Genomic DNA, 23,281 nt, shown 5'->3' with positions numbered 1-23,281 from the left:
TGATTTTGTGCAGTCTGCCTCTATTCATGCTATCCCAAGCGATGCTAGCATTTCCAAGAGACTTGACACACTTGCCAACATGTGTTCACATTGAACTATTGCAGTCAAGTAAATTCCTCAGGAATCTGACAGCATCTGTTGAAAAGTCAGGTCTCCACTCTTCTTATCTTGGTGACAGAGAGCATGACCTCGGAGTAAGGGAGATTCCAAATCGGGCTGATGGATCTTGAGGGAGTGGGAGACATACAGGAAACAGTGCCAAGAATACTCCAAGGAACAAGCTGTATAAACACTTTATTTATGTTCCTCTGGGCAACAAGAACCCAGGGGAGTATATACAACACAACATTTGTTGCCAACTAACAAATGGTTCTTTGTTATCTTTTCCAAAAACCAATAAGCAAAGCAAACTAAGATTTGCTCTCAATATTTTTGGACAAATTTAGAAAAATCTCAAACCCAAAGAAAAGAACGTATAACAGGAACTTTTGCTAAAGGCCCTATCTCCCCTGAGCTTGCCTTCCTCTTCCTATCTCCTAATCCTCATTTCAGGGAGGTCATTTTAATTAGCAGGCTGTCATGGTGACTCAGCCTGCTGCTATACAGACAGGAAGGGAGCTGCCTCCCTGGACCCATTCATCATACAAAGGCACTTTACTCTTCAGAAAAATGCACAATATTTTGTTTGCCCCACCCTGGGAATTGCTACTGCTGTTGTTTCATTTTATCATTTTGACCTGTCCCAGGCTGCGTTCTTTTGTCTTTTGCATATGCCTTAGGTGGCAATCAGTCAGCCCCAGTTGACAAGTTAGCAATACCCACCTCTTTGGTAGCCAGGTTTGACCCCTGACACAAAAATGCATCATATTCTCGTTCTCCAGAATGAGCGACTGTTTTGAGGTGGAACGAAGGTTTTAAACTACCCAGGTTAATGGAAATAGCTTTCAAGATCAAGTTGTAAAGGTACATCCTGAGACTTGAGGAATAGGAAGCATGCATCTCACAAATGCACTGACTATGTGGCTAAGACCACAGTAATTTCAAAAACTCTGTCCCATTGTTCAAAACAGTTTTTCAGCTGTACATGTGGTTGCAGTTGCTTGGGATCAACAAGGTGGATGGTGCATTTCTAGACTATTAACAGCCAGAGGTTATTTAAAAGGTAACCTACTGGAATCACTATATAACTTAAAAAATTAGGGAGCTTTAAAAGCACTGACCTGAGATGTGATAAACCTTTTAGAGGGGGTGTGTAGGTTCTCCTATTTCCTGGAAGAATCTCCAGGCCACAGAACAAAGTTTCTGCACTTGCCTGTAGTACCCTATTTTGTTCCTGAGCTGTAAGCTGAAGTTTCACCATTGATTTTTCCCTTGGTAAAAGGAAAACAACCGATGACGAAATTTCTCATTTCCCCTTTCTCTTTTACTATCTTATTCATTATCCCAACAATTCTTATCTTGAAAACTAGAGATGGGTGATTAATTTTACACACATTCCCACCCCCATCAGGAAATGCACATCTGCCTCCACAAGACTTCTTTGGCTCAATCTCATGTCTTTAAAAAGAATTTGAAGGGTCTTTGTGGTTCACTGAATTCTTCTTGTCCTCTTTGCCATTGGGACAGCTGCTGGCCGAGTCCCGTAGAGGTGCGTGCTTGTAGGTAGGGGGTTTTTCTTTCCTGTAAAGGTGGAGATAACAGAAAGAGAGAAGAAAGACAGCATATATACATACTGTACCAAAAGCATCTTGTGTGTGTTTATCTTCCCTGCAGGCCTGTGACCTCTTAAGAGCATAGGCCTGATTGTCAGCTTCTTAACCCAGGAGCCATATCCTGCCAGATTCATGAACATTAGATTACTTGATGGATATACTGTGTCTTTCTGGTTCTGGAGATAACCTAACATTTGTGCAGTTTCAATGCCTGTGCCTTTCCATCGCTCCTCACCCCTTCAATCCATTTCAAGATGGGAGGAGGATGTACACATAGAACTATGGCTTGGGAGGGACTTATGCCTAATCAGCAGGACTCTGGGTTTCTTCTATATCCTTCAGCATAGTCTCATTATGGAATTCATTAACGCATCTGTCCCTCCACACACACAAGTTTGGGGGATCTTGAAAATCATATCTGGGTCTGGTTTGTTTCACTGTTCCAGCACTCAGCACACCAAACAATATCCTTAATACTGATTTCCTATAGTTGGTCACTGTTTGTTTTGTTCATGCACTAGACTTGTGACCAATTTTATCCATTTTTGCATTTACTCTCATATGGTAATTTGTATAGTTAACTCATCAATTAATTTTTGCATTAGACTAAGGTTTATTTGCGTTAGGAAGAGAGAGTTTTAGAACCTGAAAGAACTGAAGACCCAGTCCAGCAATGTATGAAAGGTGTGACCTCAGGCAAGTCATTTAACTTCTCTGAGTTTTGTTTGCAAACTAGGGATAAAATATCCCAATTTTGTGAGTTTAGGTGAGATAATGGGAGTAAATGCACCTAATGTCCTATCACTTTCAGAGACATGGTGGTAAATGCTAAGGCATGAGCCTACACCTTAGTAGAGACAGTTGCATTAAATAAAAGCTACAAAAATAAACAATCAAGAACCAAAATATAGAGCAAAGTACAATATACAGAGGAAAATATGATACAGTGGTAAGTGTCATCACTATGGGGATCTCAGGTGTGTTTAAATTAAGATTAATGTGATTTCTGGTCACCCATCATACTCTGACCTTGGAGTATCCATTTTCCTTCATTTTTGATGAAGAAGGTCAGGTAAAGATGAAATAGGAGGGAGAACACACAAGAATTACCTCTCCCTGACATATGTTGGTCATTGTGAAGCCTTGCTACCTGAACTTCCATGCCCTCTTAGGGCCCTGCTAACACAATATATCTGTCTAGCACAGGGGAAATACATCTTTACCTCACAACCCAGCCTGAACAGCCTGAAACTTGTGCTGAAATGTAGCTTAGACATGATGTGACCTTAAGTCCTCCCTTCCCAGAGGCCCCATTTCTTCATTTCCAAAAATAGGAGCAAAGAGCCCTTGTCCTTCCCGTAACACAGGTTTTGAGAACAAAGGGTTGGGGAAGCATTTTATGAATTCCTATGTCATTGGAGTACAGTTCTCAATACAAATAAGGCACAAAGGAAGTAAGGTGCTCATAGGTATTTTGTGGGGTAGCCGGGGGATACAGGAGGTTGTTTACTTGGAAAGAAAGGCTGGGTTTTGTCACCAGCAGGGCAATTGAAGTAATGGTGACCCAATAGAAAGCATGTAGTGATGAGGGTTGTCACTGAGCCTAAGAGCTTGTGAAACCAAAGGCAGAGACACGGTGGTATTTGGGCTATGGGTAGGGGATTCTTAGTATTCCAAAGGTGATTTGAGGCTATTCTAGTTCCCATCATGCCACATATTCCTCTCCCATTCACCTCCTTGGGGAAGCCCAGGCCGAGAAACCCAGTCCCATTTTTCTGCAACTTTTTGGTTTGTGTTTTTTTTTTGTTTTGGGCTTTGGGGGTCACACCTGGTGATGCTCAGGGATTACTCATGACTCTGCACTCAGGAATTACTATTATCTGTGCTCAGGGGACCATATAGGGTGTCAGAGATAGAACCTGGGTTGGCCTTGTGCAAAGCAAATGCCCTACCCACCATACTATTGCCCCAACGCTTTATGCCTTCCTCCCCAGCACACCACTTTCTAGGAGTTCTTTGCCCTCATTTGCTTCCTTCAGGAGGGCTACAAGTTTAAGATTTTATTTTTCCCTGGAATTTCTGAGATAAAAACAGATATGTATTGGAAGGGGTGCTTGTGAAGTGTTTGATGAACAGAAATCAACTTTTAATCTTATCTTAATCTCCCTGGTTCTCAGCTTCCAGATGTGAGTGTTCCCTTTGAATATATGTTTCTGGGTCTTCTCACACTCTACTATTCTATTTCATGCAGCTAATTCTACATATCCTTTATTTATTTCTTTAATTTTTTTTTCATAGAGGCCAGAGTCAGCAGTACTAGAGGCTGTCAGAGCCTCAATGGCTGTGGCTGGTAGTGCTCAGGTGTCTATGCAATACACAGATTGAACTTGAGCCTTGCACATGCCAACCATGCATTGTACCACGTGAGCTACCTCTCTGGCTTACACATCCTTTAAAACCAAGTGTTAACCCCACTTCTTCCCTGAAGCCTTCTCTGGGCCTCTTGTTGGCTCCAAGTGCTTGCCAGATGGTGTAGAAAGACTGTGTCTGATGAGCTCTCACCTTCTTTCACATAAAGGGATTGAAGTAGAAGGTTCTAAGTGGCTTTGTCAATCCTACTGTTTTAATTTCAGTTATGTTCAGGACTCTTTTGGGACTTTCTCTGTGCTAAGCACTGCGCATGGCATTTGAGATACAGGAGTGACCAGGAGAACTCCCTAAGGAGCTCTCTACCAGGTGGAGAAGACCAGCGTGAGATGACACCATGATAATGTGCCCTGGGATGTACCAGGACAGAAGACCAACCAATGCAGTCGAGAAGCCAGCAGAGGACAAGTTGTTCTATGGGTGGTCAGTGACAATGCACAAAGGCCTGGGATATAGACTGGGCAGTGAAAGAGAAAGAGGAGTTCACCATCCCAACTATTCCAAGAAGAGAAGAAATGGGAACAAAGACATGGAGGCATGAGAGGAGTTGGAGCTCAGGTTGAAGCTCAGGCGTGAGGTGGTTCAGAGCAGGAGGTTATGGAGATCCGCAGAACAGAGAGGGCTGTTCAGGGAGGCTGAGCATGAAGCCTAAGTGCAGTCCAGGACCTTGGATAGCAGCAGGGAGGGTGGAGAAGGAAGGACCGGACACTGCAGGAAGGTAGAGGAGCCATGGAAGTTTTCGTAGAGAGTCATACAATAGAATTCCATCTGAGCACTTCTACAGCTAGTGTGATGATCGCATCGTGTGTCTCTGCCTTTCTTTTCCATATCTCTGGGCTCCTGAGGGGCAAAAGCCTGACACATGGTGGGCCCCAGAGTGTGGAATAGCAGATGATTCTCTATGCCACATGAACATGAAACTGCCGACATGGTGCCAGCCCCCAATCATCCTCTGCTCTGTCTCTCCCCTGAGGCTCCCCTGACCTTCCCTATTCCTGCCTGATTTCTACCATTAGGGTGAGTTTTATGAGATTTTAGTCCTATGACTGTGTCACTCTCTCAGCTGTGGCCATCAATACCTTGCCTCCCGAACCTGCAGTCTCAAGCCCACATTGCTGCTCTTCTCTGGGACCTGTTCTGAAGGGTGGTTGAGTGCCCAAGGTGCCAACAGGCTTTTTCCAGCATGTGGGTGGAAACTGACATGTTATAATTATCCAGAGAGATGATAGAAAACAAGGAAGCATTTGAGTCAAAATATATTTATACTTTTACTTTAAAACCAGACCTGTTACTTCACTTATGCTCTTTGATGCTTGAGTGGTAAACAATCCAAAAAAGACGATGCATTCCTTAAAGTGTCCCATCAGAACCTGGCATCCATCCAGCAGGCTCTTGGAAGAGAGTGGCTGACCAATGTGAGCTGAGTGGCAGCCTGGTTTGAGGAGGCGGGGATCAGGGAGGACTGGGGAGTAATCATGGTTTTCTTACATTAAGAACAGGTTCAGTTAAGTCAAGTTCTCAGGCTGTGAATTTATGAGAAATGAGCTCACCAGTTCTGTTATAATAAGAATTACAAGGCTCAGGGAAAGAAGTCCCATGAAGAGTTGAAATCAGAGTCCTGAAAAGGCCCCTACTTCCTTCAGACCCAACTTTCAAAGACCCCACTGAACCTGCCCTCTAATTCTTTACTAGCTGCTGCTGGGCTGTCGAGCTGAGCTCTAGTCCCAGCTCTGACCAACCTGTCTGCTCCCTGGGCTTCAGCTCCATTCCTGTGTCAGGGGAAGAGGTCTAGATAGTGCTAAGGTCCCCCTGAGTGGCATCCCCATTTCACTGGTCTGTGACAGTGAAAAAAGGCAAGAAAAAAAAGTGGCCAAGGATCAAGATAATTTTCTTCAGGTTGACAGAAGACCCGAAAGAGACAATCCCCAAATTAACTTGTAAATGAGATTCTCCGAAGTCTTTTGAGTCTTATGAAGCTTTACATTTTTAAAGAACTTGAACCAATCAAGAATGACTTTTAAGAATTAACTGAGCATTTTTCTCTAGAGGAGAGCTCCTCAAAGGCATGGGTCATGGCTTCATCATTTAATCATCTCAGCTCCCCAACCCCTTGCCCCCAAGCCTGGTATAAAGTATTGTTGGACTGTAGTGACTGAGGGATGTGTGTATGCATGCTCAGAATGGCACAGACACAATCAGGCACAGAGAGAAAAAGACTGAGCCTCCTGAAAGAGCAGCTAACCCAAGAGCATGAGAGGCACAGTGACTCTGCAGGGATATTGACAAAGATGGGCAGGAATTAGGTGACATTATCATGCAGACAGTGCAAGCAGACAGAGTTCAAAGACACAACTCTTGGTTTGGTGCGATATGATCTCTTGGGGACAACCTAGTCCCACAGAGCCCAGGGGCTTTCCCAGTCTCCAGATAAGTTGGTGGGAAGTCTGAAGCCGGAAACCAGGAGATGGAAACATTTCACTCAGCACTGATGGGCTTTCAGGTACTCTGTCTAGCCATGTCTCATCTTTAATGCCCCTTTAGAGGTGATTCTCTTATCCTCACCTTAAGAAAAAGGTTTTAAGAGTCAAGATAGTTAATTAAGCTCCCACAGCTAGCATGAGCCTGAGGCAGAACTCGAACCCCCACTGAGAGTAAAAAATGGTTTCTCACTAGAGACAAAGCTTAGCTGGACAGTCCAACTTTGAAATCCCAAAGGCCCCAAATCAAATCTTGCCTCTTCCCAAGCACTGATGTCATGCCCTTCTCTTCCCTTTTCCTGAGCTGCCTTTTCCTCATTTGTATGTGAGGGCTGTTATCTCTATGAAGAATATATTAGATGGTGTGCACAAACTACTCAGCTGGATAAATAACTGAATTGATGAGGTGTCTAATTCATAGAAAGAAAGGTGTGTCAGTACAAAGGTCCTGAGGCAAAAAAAAAAGGTCAAGGTCACAATAAGGTCATAGGGAAGACTGGTCTAGCAGGGCAAGCATAGGGCACTGGGTCTCTTCAGGGAACAGGAAATGAATCCAGAAGCTAGGTTAGGGCCAGCACATTCATTGCTAAATGCCCAGTGGGTTCAGCGCCAGGAGGCATAGTGCCCACCAGAAAGAGACTCATTTCCTGACCTTCTCTCCTCATAAAACTGAAGCCCCGCTTCTCTGCTCAGCCACTTACCTCAGCTTCGGCATGGGAATCGCCACTTTCTCTGCCATGGGGTTCAGCCGATAATAATCCAAAAACGTTCTCGCCACATTCCGTCCAAGTTTCATATCTGCAAGTGTGTGTGTTAAGGAGCAACTCTGAAAAGAGCCTGAGACAACAAGCCGAGGACTAGTCATAAAAATGATAACTGTAATCAAAGTAGCAGCACTGCTCACCGCTGAGCTTTCTTCAGAAAACCTTAACAGCACTATTATTTTTCTCCATTTACAGAAAACTAAGGTGCAGAGAAATTAAATTACTTGCCGAGATTCAAAGAATGGGGAGGAAGGAGCCAGGAGCCAAGGACAGGTAGTCAGAGCTCAAAGGTCACAACTTTTAGGACACACTTTATTCCTTGGGGAACCAGTGGAAGGCCATGGTCTGGCCTTAGAGGTAGGCAGATAAGCAAGGCTTTGGGCCGCTTTGATGTCATCCACTTTGGTCACCTCTAGAGAAAGGATACTCTTCTATCACCCTAAATAATGTCCCCATTACATTCCCTGGGGAAGGGAAAGAGCTAACTCTTCATATTGATCTTGAGCACTTTAAAAGACATACAACCATCAGCCATTCAACAACCCAAGTACCTACTTCTCTATACATTTTATTTTATCCCTCTAGACCTTTACATGAGTCATTTCCCCTGACTTCTGTGCCTCTGCTTTTCTAATTTACATCCATCAATTCTCTGATTAGGTGACACTGCTTTTATAAAGCTTTCTGTGGTACTCTACAGGGCTGTGACCATGACCGGTGCCCTTGCCCACACTTCATGCTTCTAAAGTGACCGCATTTAGAGCACTTGTCACTGATCTCATAGCCCTCATCTCTGAAAATCCAACTGTCACCAGTTCTCACCCATAGAACCTTCTCTCTTTTGAGTTGGTTCCCTTCTCTCCAGTCTCCTGCTGTCCTTTTTGTATGAAAATCCAGCACCTTCTTTCCTCTGGACTATGGTCATTCAGCTCTAAAGTGCTTCCCTGCCACGGGATTGCTTATCTCTATGCCATTTGCTACAGCATAGCCACTGAGGGTGATCTTTAGTGCAGATCTGGCTGTGACACCCCACTTAAGAAGAACCCTCTGTACTTCAGCTTTTTTTAAACTTAAAAGTTTGAAACAGTTGACTAGTTCATTCACAGAGGGGTCCCTGATTACCTGCACAGTATTATGCTGGTAATTCCCACCTCCTACCCTTGCCCATCATACCCCAGAAGTTCTGAGTCTTTTCCCCTATCATTCTAGCTCCCAGATCACATTTCCTGACTCCTCTGTCCACTACTCCACTCAAGGTTAAGGTCATGGAACTGACACTGTGGGGGAGAAATAGTTAAGAGAGTTCTCACCAAAGTGTTGTCCAGCTGGGGATGAACATGACTTGGGACACAAAAATTAGCATTTATGAAGTATCTACTGTGTGCTTTGTACCATGTTAGGTACCTCATTTACAAGTGTATTTTAACTTTCAAAACAGCCCAGGGAGAAAGGTATTTTTTGTTTCCCCTTTGCTCTGAAAGATACAGAACTTGTCCAAAGTCATATAACCAGCAATGGCAGAGTCAGGACTGCAACTCAGGAATGTCTGCCTCCAATTTCGTGAGCTTCTACCCCCCCCCCCCACCCTGGCTGTTTCCCAACTTGAAGGCACCTTTCCTGTCACAGGCTGAGTCATCCCAAACCAGAGCCTTGTGGGGGAAGGAAAAACACCAGACGACTTGTTTATGACAATGACAAGTGCTGCAGACTCACTGTGCTCTGAGCCTGCCACCTGCTTTCTTCCTCTGAATATGACTGACCTTCACTGTCCTCTTCATTGGGAACTCCACAAGCTGGCATTGGCCATGGGCTGTCTGGCCAGCAGACCTGGGAGGCTATCTCACTGCCGGGGTCTGCAGAGGGGTTTGCAGAGGCAGCTGGCTGTGTTAACTGAGCCAGGCTCTGGTCCACTTCAGGAGAACAGATCCCAGTTTGTATGCCAACAGTAAGAGTCACAATTTCGTTGGTCAGGGGGTGATGGGAAGGAGAGGTCCTCTGAGTCTGCTGGTTTAAAAGCTGCAGCACAAGGTTTGGGATCCACTGTATCTAAGCCAAATTCTGGCTCTGCCACAGGCTGGAAGCAGCAGTAGCAGGTCAAATATACCAAAGCTGTATCCAATTCACATGCTAGTCTGTGATGTGACCTTGTGGGCTTGTGACTCACTTATAATCAAAAGAAGGGTGACTAACCAAAGCAGTAGAAGTGATTTCTGTGGAGAGGTCAGAAAAGGTGATTTCCTGAGTGCTGGAATCCTTGAACTGGAGGCCCCAAATCTACTTGCAAGCAATTGGATTTCCCTGAAATCATCATATTTCAGAAAAGCCAGATTAGCTGTAGAGAGAACCTGAAGGAGGGGACAGGACAGAGACAAAGAGAAAGAGGGTAGGGAGAGAGAAGAAGAAGGGAGGAGAGATGGGAGGAAGGGAGAAAGGGAGAGGGAGAGACAGAGATAGAGATTCCAGCCTCCTCTCAGCCCCTCAGCATTCTACAGCAATTGACTACAACTTCATCAGAAGTTCCTCATTGGACAGCCTTGAGTATCCTCTCCAGATTTCTGACATAAGAGCAAACACAAGAAAATAGCTATTGTCTTCCGTACTAATATTGGGATATTTGTTTCTAATAAAAACCCAGAGACAAACAACTGGAGCTCTGTGAGACCTTGTGTCCTTCCAGTACTCTGAACTCCCTTTTCATTGTACAGCATGAAGGTGATGCCTACCTCACAGGCCTGTCTGGAGAATGGGTGACAGAACTAACACAGGAGTGCTGGGTCTGGAGAGACAGCAGAGGGGTTAAGGCACTTGCCTTGCATGTGGCCAGCCCTGGTTTAACCCCCAGCATCACTGAATATAGCAGGAATGACCTTTGAGAATAGAGCCAAGGATAGACCTTGAGGCCCACGGATGGGTATCCCACTCATTCCTTCCCATAAGAACTAACATAAGGGGTACTAAGTGCATAAGTGAATGAAACGGGGGTGGGTGAATCCATGGCCCCTCCACATTTCCCTTGAAGTGACCCTAAAAGATATCCTAGTCAATGAAAACCCTTCAGAGCTGGAAGGAAAGGAACTGGGTTGCCCTAGTCAAATAGCTCACTTAGTCCTGTGTATGGTTTTGGAAAAGATCTGTTTTAAAGGCAGTGTTTTAAAGGTGGGAGTTTACTAGGACAATCTTCTTTCCCCTTCCTTTTCCAAACATGTTACAATTTCATCAAACCCTGAGAATTTCTGATCTTCTTGAGATGATTTGCAGTAGTAATGGCTCTGAATCAAGATATGGGGCATAGCAGGGGGAGGGGAAACAATGAACATTTTCAATCAAAACAAGCTGTCTTTGACCAAAGATTTAAAATCCAGGCAAGGAGAAAGCAATAAATCATGGAATTGTTTCTCTCCAATATACTGTAGAATATTGGAAAGAAGTGATCATCGATGTCAAGAGAGGGGTTCGGCAGGGTGATACCATTTCATTGAAACTCTTCAGTGCCACCCTCAAGAGCATCATGCAACTACTGGAATGGGAAGGAATGGGAGTGAAGATAAACGGTCGGCAACTACACCACGTCCGCTTTGCTGATGACATTGTTCTAATAACACCAACATTAGCCAAGCAGCACAAATGTTGGCCGACTTCAACCATGAGTGTGGAAAGGTCGGACTCCAGCTGAATCTCATGAAGACAATGTTTATGAAAAACAGTCTCATTCCTGATGTTCCATTCACTCTCACTGGAACGACCATCTCCAAATGCAACAGTTATGTGTACCTAGGTCAAAAAGTCAACATGACGAATGACCTGGCACCTGAGTTGCACAGAAGGAAGAGAGCGGCTTGAAACGCCTTCAAGAGCGCTGAAGAAATAGCTAAGAGGGCAGTGACAAAACTTGTTGGGCCTCATAGGATGGGGGTAGAGCTGATCCTGTCCTCCCCACCCCAACGAGACCCCAAGTTATTGCCCACGAACAGCCTCTCTGGCTCCTGATCAAGCTGCTTAACGGCCATGATCCCAGAGACTCAGAAACAATTCTCGAAACCCAGCAGCTTTTGGCAGAAATGTGTCCAGACCACACAGTAGGTTACTGTCACCGGGCCACCCCAGGGGGGAAAAGGGTGTTGTCTCTCCACCTGCTTTCCCCTGGAAGCTTGGTTGCCATCATCCTCCAGAGGCCACTGGACAACCAGGTTTGGGCCCGCAGTGACGAGACACTTTGGGTCTCATGAGATGGGGGTGGAGCCGGTCCTGTCCTCCCCACCCCAACGAGACTCCAAGTCATCGCCCACGAATGGCCTTTCTGGCTACTGATCAAGGTGCTTAACGGCCATGATCCCAGAGACTCAGGAGCAAATCTCGGAATCCAGCAGATTTTGGCAGAAATCCCTCCAGATGTAAGTGTTAAAATTTTGGAATTTCAAAATTGCGCAGCCACTACTGCAGCCATGCAACATCATATGTTATTCATAACCAGCAATAGAACACAAATTGTCTACTGTTGCCTTTTCAGCAGATCTGAGTGTTGGGGTAAAGGCTTGAGCGGTCCCAGTAACGTCTCCATTGGAGACTTTGTTGTTACTGTGTCTGGCATATCGAATACTCTCAGTAGCTTGCCGGGCTCTCCGAGAGGGGCGGAGGTAAAATCTCAAATAATAATGGTGGGTCTGGTGTCAAAATATTGAATGTGATGAAAGTAGAGAGAGAGTAATGTGGAAATCATCTGCCCCACAGGTAGGGGAAGGGTGTGGGATGGGGGTATATGGGGGTTGTTGGGGGTGGTGGAGAATGAGCACTGGTGAAGGTACGGGTGTTTCATTTTATGACCAAGACTTAGACCCAAAAGCTTTGTAACTGCTCTCATGGTGATTCAATAAATAAAATTATAAAAAATTTTAAAAAAAAGAAATAGCTAAGATGATGAAGAACCTCCGGCTCTGGGCACATCTCTTCAATTCCATTGTTCTTCCTGCATTAACATACGCCTCAGAGACCTGGGCCCTACAAAAACAGGATGAGACCGCTATTCGGGTCTCCCAAAGAGGAATCTAAAGAGCTATGCTTGGAGTATCATTTTTCACTTAAAGGAGAGAAGGAATCCAGAGTTCCAACCTTCATCGATGGTCAAGAATCAGGGACGCTTTTGTAAATCTATAACTGTGCCTTATGGTATTTCACTAATAAAAATTTAGGAAAAAAAAATCAGGGACGCTGTCTCGTTTGCCAAGGTGTCGAAAATCAGATGGGCTGGACACGTAATAAGATTTAAAGATGACTGCTGAACTAGAGCCGTTACCACGGGATTCCACGGGACGTCAAAAGAGCGTGTGGCAGCCCACATACAAGATGGTCAGAGTTCTTTGTCAAGACCCTGAATGATAGGTTTGAGTCTCTTTGTGTTCCTAGAACAAACAGATGTCATTGGGCTACACTAGCACGTGACAGGGATGAATGGAGACGTTACTGGCACCCGCTCAAGCAAATTGATGATTAATGGGAAGTCAAGTGATCAAGTGATCAAGTGATACTGTAGAATTAGGAGGGGAAAATTGGAGTGAAGACTTTCAATTATTTGTTGCAAACAAAATTTTCAGGATAGGGGCCAGAGTGGTAGTACAATGGGTAGGTTGTTGGCCTTTCATACAGCCGACCCAGGTTTGATCCCCAGCATCCCAGCATTGATTCTGGGATGTAGTTCATGTCACCTACATGTCAAGAGTGCAGAGCCAGGAGGAATCCCTGAGCATTGAGTATTGCCGGGTGTGGCACAAAAATTTAAAAAAAAAATCAGAATGTTGAAAATACTAAGATACTATTAATATATTTCTGTAGCCTATTTTAAGTATTTCTTGCAAAGGACCCTCAAGTCAGTGAAGCTGGAGGGTCCAGCTGGGGAGATATGGAGACGAGTGTGAATTATCTTGAAGCAAAGGAAGGTATCCAAGGAATAGCTTCCAATTCCTGTTCCAGAGGAAGTTTCAATGGAAAATAAGGGTTTGCACATTTTTTGTTTGGTCTCATTCATATATTAAAATGCTTTTTTACTCCTCCCAAGTACACACTTCTACCAAGAATGAGGGGAATTGGGACTAGAGAAAGAATTACATGAGTATAGTTTTCAGTCTAAAAGAGGAAACTCTTGTACCAGGCTGTTGCACTGTCACCTTCACATAAGAAATTTATTTTATATTTTAGTGTTTAGTGGATGTGAACTACAGTGTATTTACTATTACCCAGCCCACCACAACCTTAGAAGGTCAAAAGTATGATTTTGCTTGTACATTTCAGAAGAGGAAAATGAAGTGGGAGAATTTACCTAATTAACCCAGGATCTCTGGCAACAAGATTAGTAGTAAACACGAATTTTGTGTCTTTTAATACCATATAAAACATGCATATGTTTTCTCCTTCCTTGAGTATTATCATGCATTCAAACACTAAATGTGTAGAAAGGTGGAAAGAAATGTAATTCAAATGAAACAATGGTGAAAGACTTCATGAAAGTAGATGTTTGTGCAAAATATGAAGGATAAAGTTGAAACTGAAAATGGTAGAGGGAGCAAGAGGAGTGTCAGCAGAAGTTCAGCGTGAGTCCATGACCCTCAACTCTAGGTTAGAAACAGGCCATAGAAAAGCCTTGGAGTTCATGTCACCTACATGTCAAGATAAGGTCACGCACCAGAGAATGCTAAAGGTAGATGAATGAAGGCTTTTATGCCAAATGAAGGAATTTAAACTCCTATTCTGTATGCAGAAAAATCTAGTTGACTATTTATGACCTTATCTATCATTTCTTCACCCAATGTCTCTTTGGGTGACCTGTGAAGTTCAGGCTCCCTGAGAGGATCAGGAAACACCCTGGTAAAAACAAAGAAAATCTAAGACACAGAAAACTATCAAGATAATGGTTCTTAAGTCTAGAAAAGATAAACAAGTGCTTACAACTGTAACAGAACTAGGAAGAAAAAGAATGGGGCCTATAACTAAGGGTGGTATGGGCGCTGCTTCCAAAGGGCATGCAGCCGAGGATCTGTGAGTGGGAGTGGAGAGTGGACAGAAGCATCTATGAAGAAAGATTGGGTGCAGCAAGCATCCTTGGGTAGAAAGAGGAATATAAAATGGCTAATGTGAATAGACAGTCATGGACTAGATTACCTGGAACCTTGTTCTAGGCTATGGAAGAGTCTTGATTTTCTGACTGAGAAGATGAGTGAGCCTGGTTTAGGGTTTTGAAAGGTCACTACTATGCTACAAATCAGAGAACAAGCATGAAAGAAGGAACCTCTGCCAGGTTCCTTTGAGGCATTGACTCAGGGGAAGACAAGGGTGCATGGACCAAGAAAGAGGCAGTGAAAATTGGGAGATAAGCTTTGCAGGGACAAAATGGCAGGAGGTAGAGCATTAAGGAGAAGAGAAAATGAAAAAAGATACCTCTGTTTTTAGGTTTAGCAGCTGGATGGATGAAGTGATAGAATCGGGCATGTAGAAGCTTATAGAAGGAACATATTCAGGGCAGAGATCAGGAGTTGGGTTTGAATTTAAGATATCTATGAGCTGATAAGCCTCCAAGTCCTGAGTAAGAAACAGGATAAAATAAGATCATGGAAATTGTTTCTTAACTGTCAGCTCTGTAAGATTATCCATGCTGAAAATCTTGCTAACAGAATTATGCTATACATTATGCTCAGCTCTCTGTTTTCTTGCCTCTGGGGTTCATAGATCACCATTCTCAGGTGTCCCTGGGGCTTCAGGAAAAGCACATAGACCACAGACCCTTCTGTTCTATACTCTCAGAGTCTGAGATCTGGAGCATTGAATGAACATGAGACTCAAGAGACCACCAATGTTTCACTCAGCACTGGTCATTTCCATTCTTGAGGTCTAACTTCCTTGGGTAAAATGTATAGTTTCTTGGTCTTAGAAAATTTGGTGGCAGAGAAGGTGCCTTAACTGTGTTCATCAAAACTATAAATACTACCAATATTGTCACCATGTTACCTAAACTATAATAATTGATCACTTGATCACTTGATCACTTGACTTCCTGTTAATTGTCGATTTGCTCAAGTGGGTGCCAGTAACATCTCCATTTGTCCCTGTCGCGTGGTAGTGTAGCCCAGTGGCGTCTGTTCATTCTAGGAACACAAAGAGCCTCAAACTGATCATTCAGGGTCTTGATGAAGAAGTCTGACCATCTGGTAGGTGGGCGGCCACGCGGTCTTTTGACATCCCGTGGAATCCAGTTGGTGATGGCTCTAGTCCAGTGGTCGTCTCCAAATCTCATTACGTGTCCAGCCCATCTGATTTTTAACGCCTTGGCAAACGACACAGCATCCCTGATTCTTGATCATCGCTGGAGGTCAGAACTCTGGATTCTTTCTCTCATTTGAGTGAAACGTGATACTAATAATTGGATATTTCATAAAAAGAACATATAATCTCAAGCCCTTTCCAGTGCCAATACAGTATATAGAAGTAAAATCCATAAAATAATATTCTTATGTAAGATCTAATCTTCTGTAAAAGTGTGTATCCCCAATTTTAACTACCTAAAATAGCTTGGCACACACAGTGAGCAAAACCACCAAAGATCCTTGTCTTCAATGGAGGTTATATTCTAACTATTGCATACACACTATCTATCTAAGACATTTGTAAGCTTTAGAGGATGCCAGAAAGCAATAAGTAGTATGATAAAGAGGGTAAAGAGAGTGCTGGGGGTAGCTGGGTACAGGGAGCAGACTGAAGCATTCAGTATTGGTCTGAGAAGGCTTCATTGAAGAGGTGAAGCTGGCTCAACTCACTTGGCTTGGAGAAGGAGTTGGGCAGAAGCAAGAATGAGGGAATCCTCCCTATCTTAAACAAAAGCCCTCCCAGTCAGCCATTTTGGAAGTGGGCCCTTAGAAAGCTCAGTTCAATCCACTACCAGGAGACGTGCCTTCTTTACAGATGGTTCTTAGTGCTAGGCGTCAGTAACACCTCCTTCCTTGGTAACTTCTATATTGAGGGTACTGCCACTTCTGGAAGTGATCCCAGAGTTGACGCATCACACACATACCCTACATGTGACCTTTGATCTCTCTTCCCTGTCCCAATCCTCCCCCCATAAACTTCCATCTTCTGAAGTCTCCACACTTCTGACACCCTTCAGCTCTTCCAGAATGATCAGCAAGCTCACCCGCACTGAAGGAAGCCGAGTTTTTTTTTTTTTTGATTTTGTGAATGTTTGAGCTGTGTACTGTCACGTGTTGTATCTTTTTTTTTTAATTTTTATTTATTTATTTATTTTTTTACAGTTGTAGATTTACAATTTTTTTGTGCTTGGGTTTCAATTATACAATGATCAGATACCCATCCCTCCACCAGTGCCCGTTTTTCACCACCATGGATAATATCCCTCCCACCCCCATCCCCCCTTCCCCCCCTGCCTCTGTGGCAGGGCAATCCCCTGTGTTCTCTCTCTCCGTTTGGGTGTTGTGGTCTGCAAAAGAGGCATTGAGTGGCAAACATGTTCAGTCCATAGTCTACTTTCGACATGCATCTCCCCTCCTGGGAAGATCCTCCAAACATCCTTTATTTGGTGCTCCCTTCTCTATCTGAACTGCCCTTTCCTCTAGGATACCCGGCTGGCCTCTAAGTTATGGGGTAATCCTCCTGGTGCTGATCTCAGCTATTCTTGGGTATTAATCTCATACTTTGTTACTTTATATCCCCCAGATGAATGCAATCTTTCTATGTCTATCCCTCTCTTTCTGACTCATTTCGCTTAGCATGATACTTTCCATATTGTACCACTTGTATGTAAATTTCATGACTTCATCTTTTCTAACAGCTACATAGTACTCCATTGTGTAGATGTACCAAAGTTTCTTTAACCAGTCATCTGTTCTTGGGCATTCAGGTTTCTTCCAGTTTCTGGCTATTGTAAAGAGTGCTGCAATGAACAAACAAGTGCAGATGTCACTTCGACTATACATTTTTGCCTCTCTGGGATATATTCCCAGGAGTGGTATTGCTGGGTCAAATGGGAGCTCAATTTCTAATTTTTTGAGAATCGTCCATACTGTTGTCCAGAAGGGCTGAACCAGTGGACATTCCCACCAACAGTGAAGGAGTGTCCCTTTCTCGCCACATCCACGCCAGCATTGGTTGCTTCTGTTCTTTTGAATGTGGGCCAGTCTCTGAGGTGTGAGATGGTATCTCATTGTGGTTTTGATCTGCATCTCCCTGATGACTAATGATGTAGAGCATTTTCTCATGTGCTTTTTTGCCATTCGGATTTCTTCTTTGAGAAAGTTTCTGTTCATTTCATTGCCCCATTTTTGGATGGGGTTGGATGTTTTCTTCTTGTGGAGTTTAACCAGTATTTTGTATATCCTGGATATCAACCCCTTGTCAGATGTGTATTCGGCGAATATCCTTTCCCATTCTGTAGACTGTCTTTGTATTTTGGTCACTGTTTCTTTGGCGGTGCAGAAGCTTCTTAGTTTAAGATAGTCCCATTTATCTATCTCTGTTTTCACTTGCTTGGCCAGTGGCGTGGCATCTTTGAAGATACCATTAGCAGGAAGCCGAGTTTTAACTTGCTCATGAGCTACCATGTTGTATGAAGAAGACAGGTCATGTGACTCTCCCCATTTAGCAGATGAGAAGTCAGTTACTTGTTCAGTGATGCACATTAGTAATGGATACAATGAGTACTGAAGCTCATTTATTCATTAAATGCATGTATTTATTAAATGCCTCTGGATGTAGGTATTTATTAAATTTATTAAGTTAATGCAGGTATTTATTAAATGCCTCTGGATGTCAGACATTGCTCTATGAACTAGACAATAATGGGGGAAAAGACACCATCCTTCTCCTTGTGAAGGTCTATTCCTTGCCATCATCCTGCTTCCAAATAAGGAAATTTAACTCCCACTTGCTCCTGTTTGGAAACCCACACCTAAGACTCTTTCTCGGCTCACACGCCCACCTCTGCCAGCAACAGATGATCATCATTAAAGAGAAAAGATTAATTCTTCAGAGGGGTAGGCCAAGAAAAGTGATTTCTCTTTGGTAGGGCTGACAGCCCTGCTGGAATATTAAGAGGCACCTGTCTGGGAGCTGCTAGGTAGAGCCAGAAGAACAATGCCACAATGAAACATCTTTTGTCTCTGCCTCCCTCTCCCATCCTCCCACGGTGTTGGACAGGTGCATGACTAAACAAGTGAATTCTTTGCTGAAGCGCGTGTAGAGACTGCAGATGTAATTGCAGAGTCCTGCCCCATTGTAGACAACTCCTGAGTGACACCCCCCTTTTGATTAAGGGAACTGTGAATAAGAGTGAAAGGGAGAGAGAGAAAGATAAAAAGAAAGAGAAAGAGAGGAGACTCAGCAGGATGGGGGTGAGACAAAGAGAGATAGGCAGAGAGACAGGGACCAATGGAAGGGATGCACAGAGTCAAGAAGGCACAAGGACAATGGTATCAGGATGGAGTAGAATGATGAGGAAAGAATAATTAGCAGAGGGACTGAAAGAAAGCCCAACTAGAAACCTGGAGAAAAATGGAGTGAGCAGTAGAGACAAAAATAGAATGTGGATGACCAAAGGAAAAAGTCAAAGAGTGGGGAAGAGAGAGATATAGATAACAGTAAGAGAGAAGAGAAGGAAGAGACAGGCAGCAGAGCCAGAGATTATGGGAAAGCAGAAGCACAGGAAGAGAAGAATGCATTCAGAAGAGGCAAAACTGAGAGAGACAGCAAGAGAAACAGCAAGGAAGGCAGAGAAGCAGGTGAGAGAAGGGAAAGACAGGCAGAATTTGAGAACTTCTTTCTAATATGCGGAATGCAACTTGGAAAGGTAGGCATTTTCCAGCATGGATTCAGACATGTAAATGGGGAGGGGGTTCAAACCATTCAGGAATGACTTGATCTTTGGGATATCTGAGCCTCTATACACATGTCCTAATGCCACTGAATAAATTTGGTGGCTTTGGAGTTCCCTCACTGTTCTCTCACTGTTCCAAAGGCCAGAAATCAAAATGGCCCAAATAACAGAGATCCTATGGACCAAATCATCAATTTCTCAAGTCTGCATTCCCTCTAGGGACTTTAGAGGACAAACCCTTTCTTGTCTCTGCTCATTCCTGGAGGCTGCTCACATTCCTCGCCTTGTGGGCACACCACATCAATCTCTGCTTCTGTGCTTACACTGTCTCTACCTGATGTCTGTTGAATCTTCCTCTACCTTAATCTTCCAGGAACACTAGTGGTTGCTTGTAGGACCCCCTGGATGATCCAGGATAGACTCTCATCCCAAGTTACTTGACAATAAGTTCTACTTAGACCTTATTCCTATGTAAGAAAAAATCTAGATGTTTTAGGGACTAGGAATTACATATCGTTGGGGCTCATTGTTCAGATACAGCATATCCCCAGAGAGCTCATCTGCTTAGCCAGAAGGTAAGGACCCAGGCACTTCAGGAGTATGACAAGTGGGGTTATCTCTGAGTGCAACACCTTACTTGTTGCTCAACCCAGACACTCACTTGGCCCTAAGCACTACTAGGAGATGCCTGATGCCTCCCACATAAGGTGGATTTCTTGGGATCTGCACCCAGATATGTCTAACTCCAGAGTCTTTGTAATTTGCATGGTTTGATTCTTCTTGTGAGCTAGAAACACATGTATTATGGTTAATTTCACCACCCAAACACCTCAAAACCTGCCCTCTCCTCTCTGACTACTGTTCATTTGACTTAGACCCTTAGCTCTCACCTGAACTACTGTTTTCACATCCTCATTTCTCTTCTTGTCTTCAGTTCTCCCCCATATTTTCTGAACTGGATTCTCTCACATCTTCTTATCTGGTCTGGTTCTGATTTACTACCCTCCATTCTTATGCTCTGTGCATCTACTTGGAATGTGGTATTTAGAGCCCAGAAAGGTGTGAGTTGATATTGGTTCCTGCATATTTTATTTTTAGCCATGTGACTTCCCCAAGATGCTTATCTTCTCTGAGCCTCAGTTTTCTCATCTGTAAAGTTGATGGCGCTACCTACCTCTTAGTATTATGGTATTGGTCAAAAATGAAATAGCCAAAGCTCCCAGAAAAATGTTGGTGTGTAGTAACTCTTGTTATTATCATTATTATTTATGAAGTTGTCGTTTCCAACAAAAAATGAGTGCTTCAAAACCAATGGTGTGTCATGTTCAAATTTGTTTTCAGAACCATTTTGCATGTTAGGACAATTCCCAGAGGTAGAGGGAAGACAACCAAAAATAAGGGACATAAAAATAAGAGGGAATAAAGGGCAGAGTCAAAGAAGGGGGGACAGAAAGAGAAAATTATTTAAGAAAGTCGTATTTTCTGGATGTTCAGAGATAAGACCATGTAGGCTACTTTGAGGTTATGTCTCAGTTTCCTCTCTCACAAAACTGGCTGGAGAGTGAACTTGTTGGTTTCTAATTCTACATCTCACATTCTTTGCTCTACCCTATGCCTTGTAGTAGGGAAGCTGCTTTCTGGACACAGAGACTCTGGTCAACCTATTCAGTGAGAAAGGTGGTGCTGCCATTCTAGTGGGGTGTCTGTGAGAGAAGCAAGGCGAAAGGCTGGCTGGACCTGAACAGATGGAGATCTGATCCCAGTTATCACATGCTTACTTCTGTATGACATGACTGTGGGGAACCTTTTATCCCAGATGTCCTTAGACAAGTTGTTATACTTCCCTCCGTACTTGTTGCTCAATTCTCCATTAAATGAGTAATTATCAAAGACTTCCTATATTTTGTGCTATGTAATAGATACAAGGAAGAAACAATGTAGGCATGAGCCTACCTTCAGATGCAATAGAAATTCAGGGTTGAATAGTTTCAGGTTGTTAGAAGATGTGCTGTGCATTGTAGGCCAGTTGGCAGTATCCCTGGTCTCTCCCAAAGAGGCCAGCAGAGACCCCACTGCACTACGACAACCAAACATGTTCGGACTTTGACATAATGATGAGGAGTGGGGTGAGGTATGTGTGGAATCACCCCTGGCTGAAAGTCATCGGTGTGGTAGTTGTTGATAGGTTATGAGGCATAGCCAGTGAAACAGGTCATTTGAGCAGAAGACTAATAGCTACAGTTTGACTAGGGCTTGGCTTCCTGATGTAGAAATGAATGATTCCCGAATGGCTTAATGAAGAGGGGCTGAGGGGAAAGGAAGCTGCCCTCATGAGCTGCGTGAACCTCACAGTGGGCAGGAGCAGCTAACTTGTCCCTTCCAGTCCTGCACTGGGCCTCCTTCAGCACACAAGCTTCTGAGCCCTCTCCCTTCTCCAGTTGACCAGGATGCTTGGGACTCATGGTCCAGCTATCTGTCTCAGAACCACACCTCACTGCAGGGAAGTTGAGCTTTGACTTCAATGCCTGCACAGTGCTTGTTCTGTGGCCTTCATTTTCCCACCTCTGCCTCTCCAGGAACGGGTAACTTCAGCAGTGTCTCCCTCTCCCCACTGATGGACCAACCTGGTTCTAGAAATTGGCTCTCACAGTCTGTGATGCCTGCCCAGCTGTACTCTTCACAGAAGCTGCTGGGGATTGGTGGTGGCTTGGATCTGTGACTCTGGGAGATTCTCACATGTATTTGTTAGATAGCAATAGAGTCAACTGAAGCACAATAAAAACAAGAGCAAAGACAAAGGCAATGATTTGACAGTGGCATCTGAAAAGAGGTAGGAAGGGAAGAGGGAAGAATGGTATTAGAAGTGGAAGATGTTTTATCTGCTGCCCAGGCATGGGGTTCTGGTGTGGATAGAAAGAGCTCTGGCTGGTATCAGTTTTCCAATATGAGGCTGGGGGCTAGGATTACTTGGTGTTCTGAAACCATTCAGCTCTGATGCCTGGTTGTCTCTAGATTAGGAGTTCCTACCTGGAACCATGAGGAGGTTCCTTACCCTTCTGATATTAAATGTCAAATTTATGTGGATAGCTAAATTTTTCTGGAATGGGAAAGGGAAAATACTTTTCTTTTTATAATTTTCAAAATTATCTGTGCCCTCCACAATGTTAAAAATCCCCACCTTAGATCTTTGGCTGGAGATATTTGAGTTTATCTCCTCCACCCAGGCATTATTCCTGTTTTTTATTTCCTGACTCATTCACTTTTTATATCCTGACTCCTGGGACTGGTGAGAAAGTGGCAGTGCCTGGGAATGAAATCAGGCTAGACTTGGGGTGGAACCAAAATTGTCTAGAATCTATCCAAGTGCCTCTGTGTTAAAGACACGGCATTAAAGCCTCAGAGAGTATGGTGGCCTTGGTGTGTGGCAGCGCAAAAGAATAGGCCAAAAATATTATTATTGTTAGAAAGTGGTGGACCACAAACCTTTCCTGGCATTAGGGCCTGTGTCTGGCTGAGATCAGGGTGCCAGTCTCTGACTGGAAAGCAAAGTACCAGATGAAACTAGCTCAAGACTTCATAGACTCACTTGAAGATATTCCTAATGGAAGGAAGGGATATGAAGTTTCTGGTATTTGAAGGAAGCCCAACCCTTCTTTCTGTGTCTTTATTCCTTATTTGCCTCAGTCTGAAGCAGTTCAGGCAGTAAAGCAATCAGCACTAGACTGTGAGATCAGAGACCTATATTTGAGTGTCAGCTCCCACCAGTTTCACCACTCTGGGACCATCACAGATATCCTCCTATGCTCCACTTTGCCCCTTTGTGTGATCAGGAGAACTTGGGCTTACCTCAGAGTTTCACCAAGAAATAGCTATTACTACAGGGAGATTGCATGATAAAGTCTCATTCTTGGCCACCTCCTTTGCACTTAGTCTTCAGTTGGGTGTGTTCTTGTCCCATTTTCAGCAAAACAGAAACAATCCTATCCCTAGGAAGGGTATAATGTTGGGTCCCAATACTGAGAGTTCCCTGACACT

The 23,281-nt window shown here is 43.9% G+C and overlaps 1 protein-coding gene across 1 annotated transcript in view; it reads right to left on the bottom strand.

The window, feature by feature from the left end:
* Positions 1 to 1,359: 1,359 nt before the first annotated feature.
* The window catches only part of AGBL4 (AGBL carboxypeptidase 4), a 1,380,022-nt gene continuing 1,358,100 nt past the window's right edge, over positions 1,360 to 23,281 (bottom strand). The window contains exons 12-13 of the mRNA XM_056122279.1: positions 7,318 to 7,414; positions 1,360 to 1,680 (exon numbers count right to left, since the gene is read on the bottom strand). Coding sequence (XP_055978254.1) covers positions 1,560 to 1,680; positions 7,318 to 7,414 — 218 coding nt within the window. The 3' untranslated portion in view covers positions 1,360 to 1,559. The remainder of the gene's footprint in view (positions 1,681 to 7,317; positions 7,415 to 23,281) is intronic.

This window comes from Sorex fumeus, unplaced genomic scaffold, assembly GCF_029834395.1.
Source record: "Sorex fumeus unplaced genomic scaffold, SorFum_2.1 ptg000045l, whole genome shotgun sequence".
Taxonomy (NCBI): Eukaryota; Metazoa; Chordata; class Mammalia; order Eulipotyphla; family Soricidae; genus Sorex; species Sorex fumeus.
The sequence above is the reverse complement of the archived record's forward strand: the minus strand, read 5'-3'. Positions and strand labels throughout refer to the sequence as shown.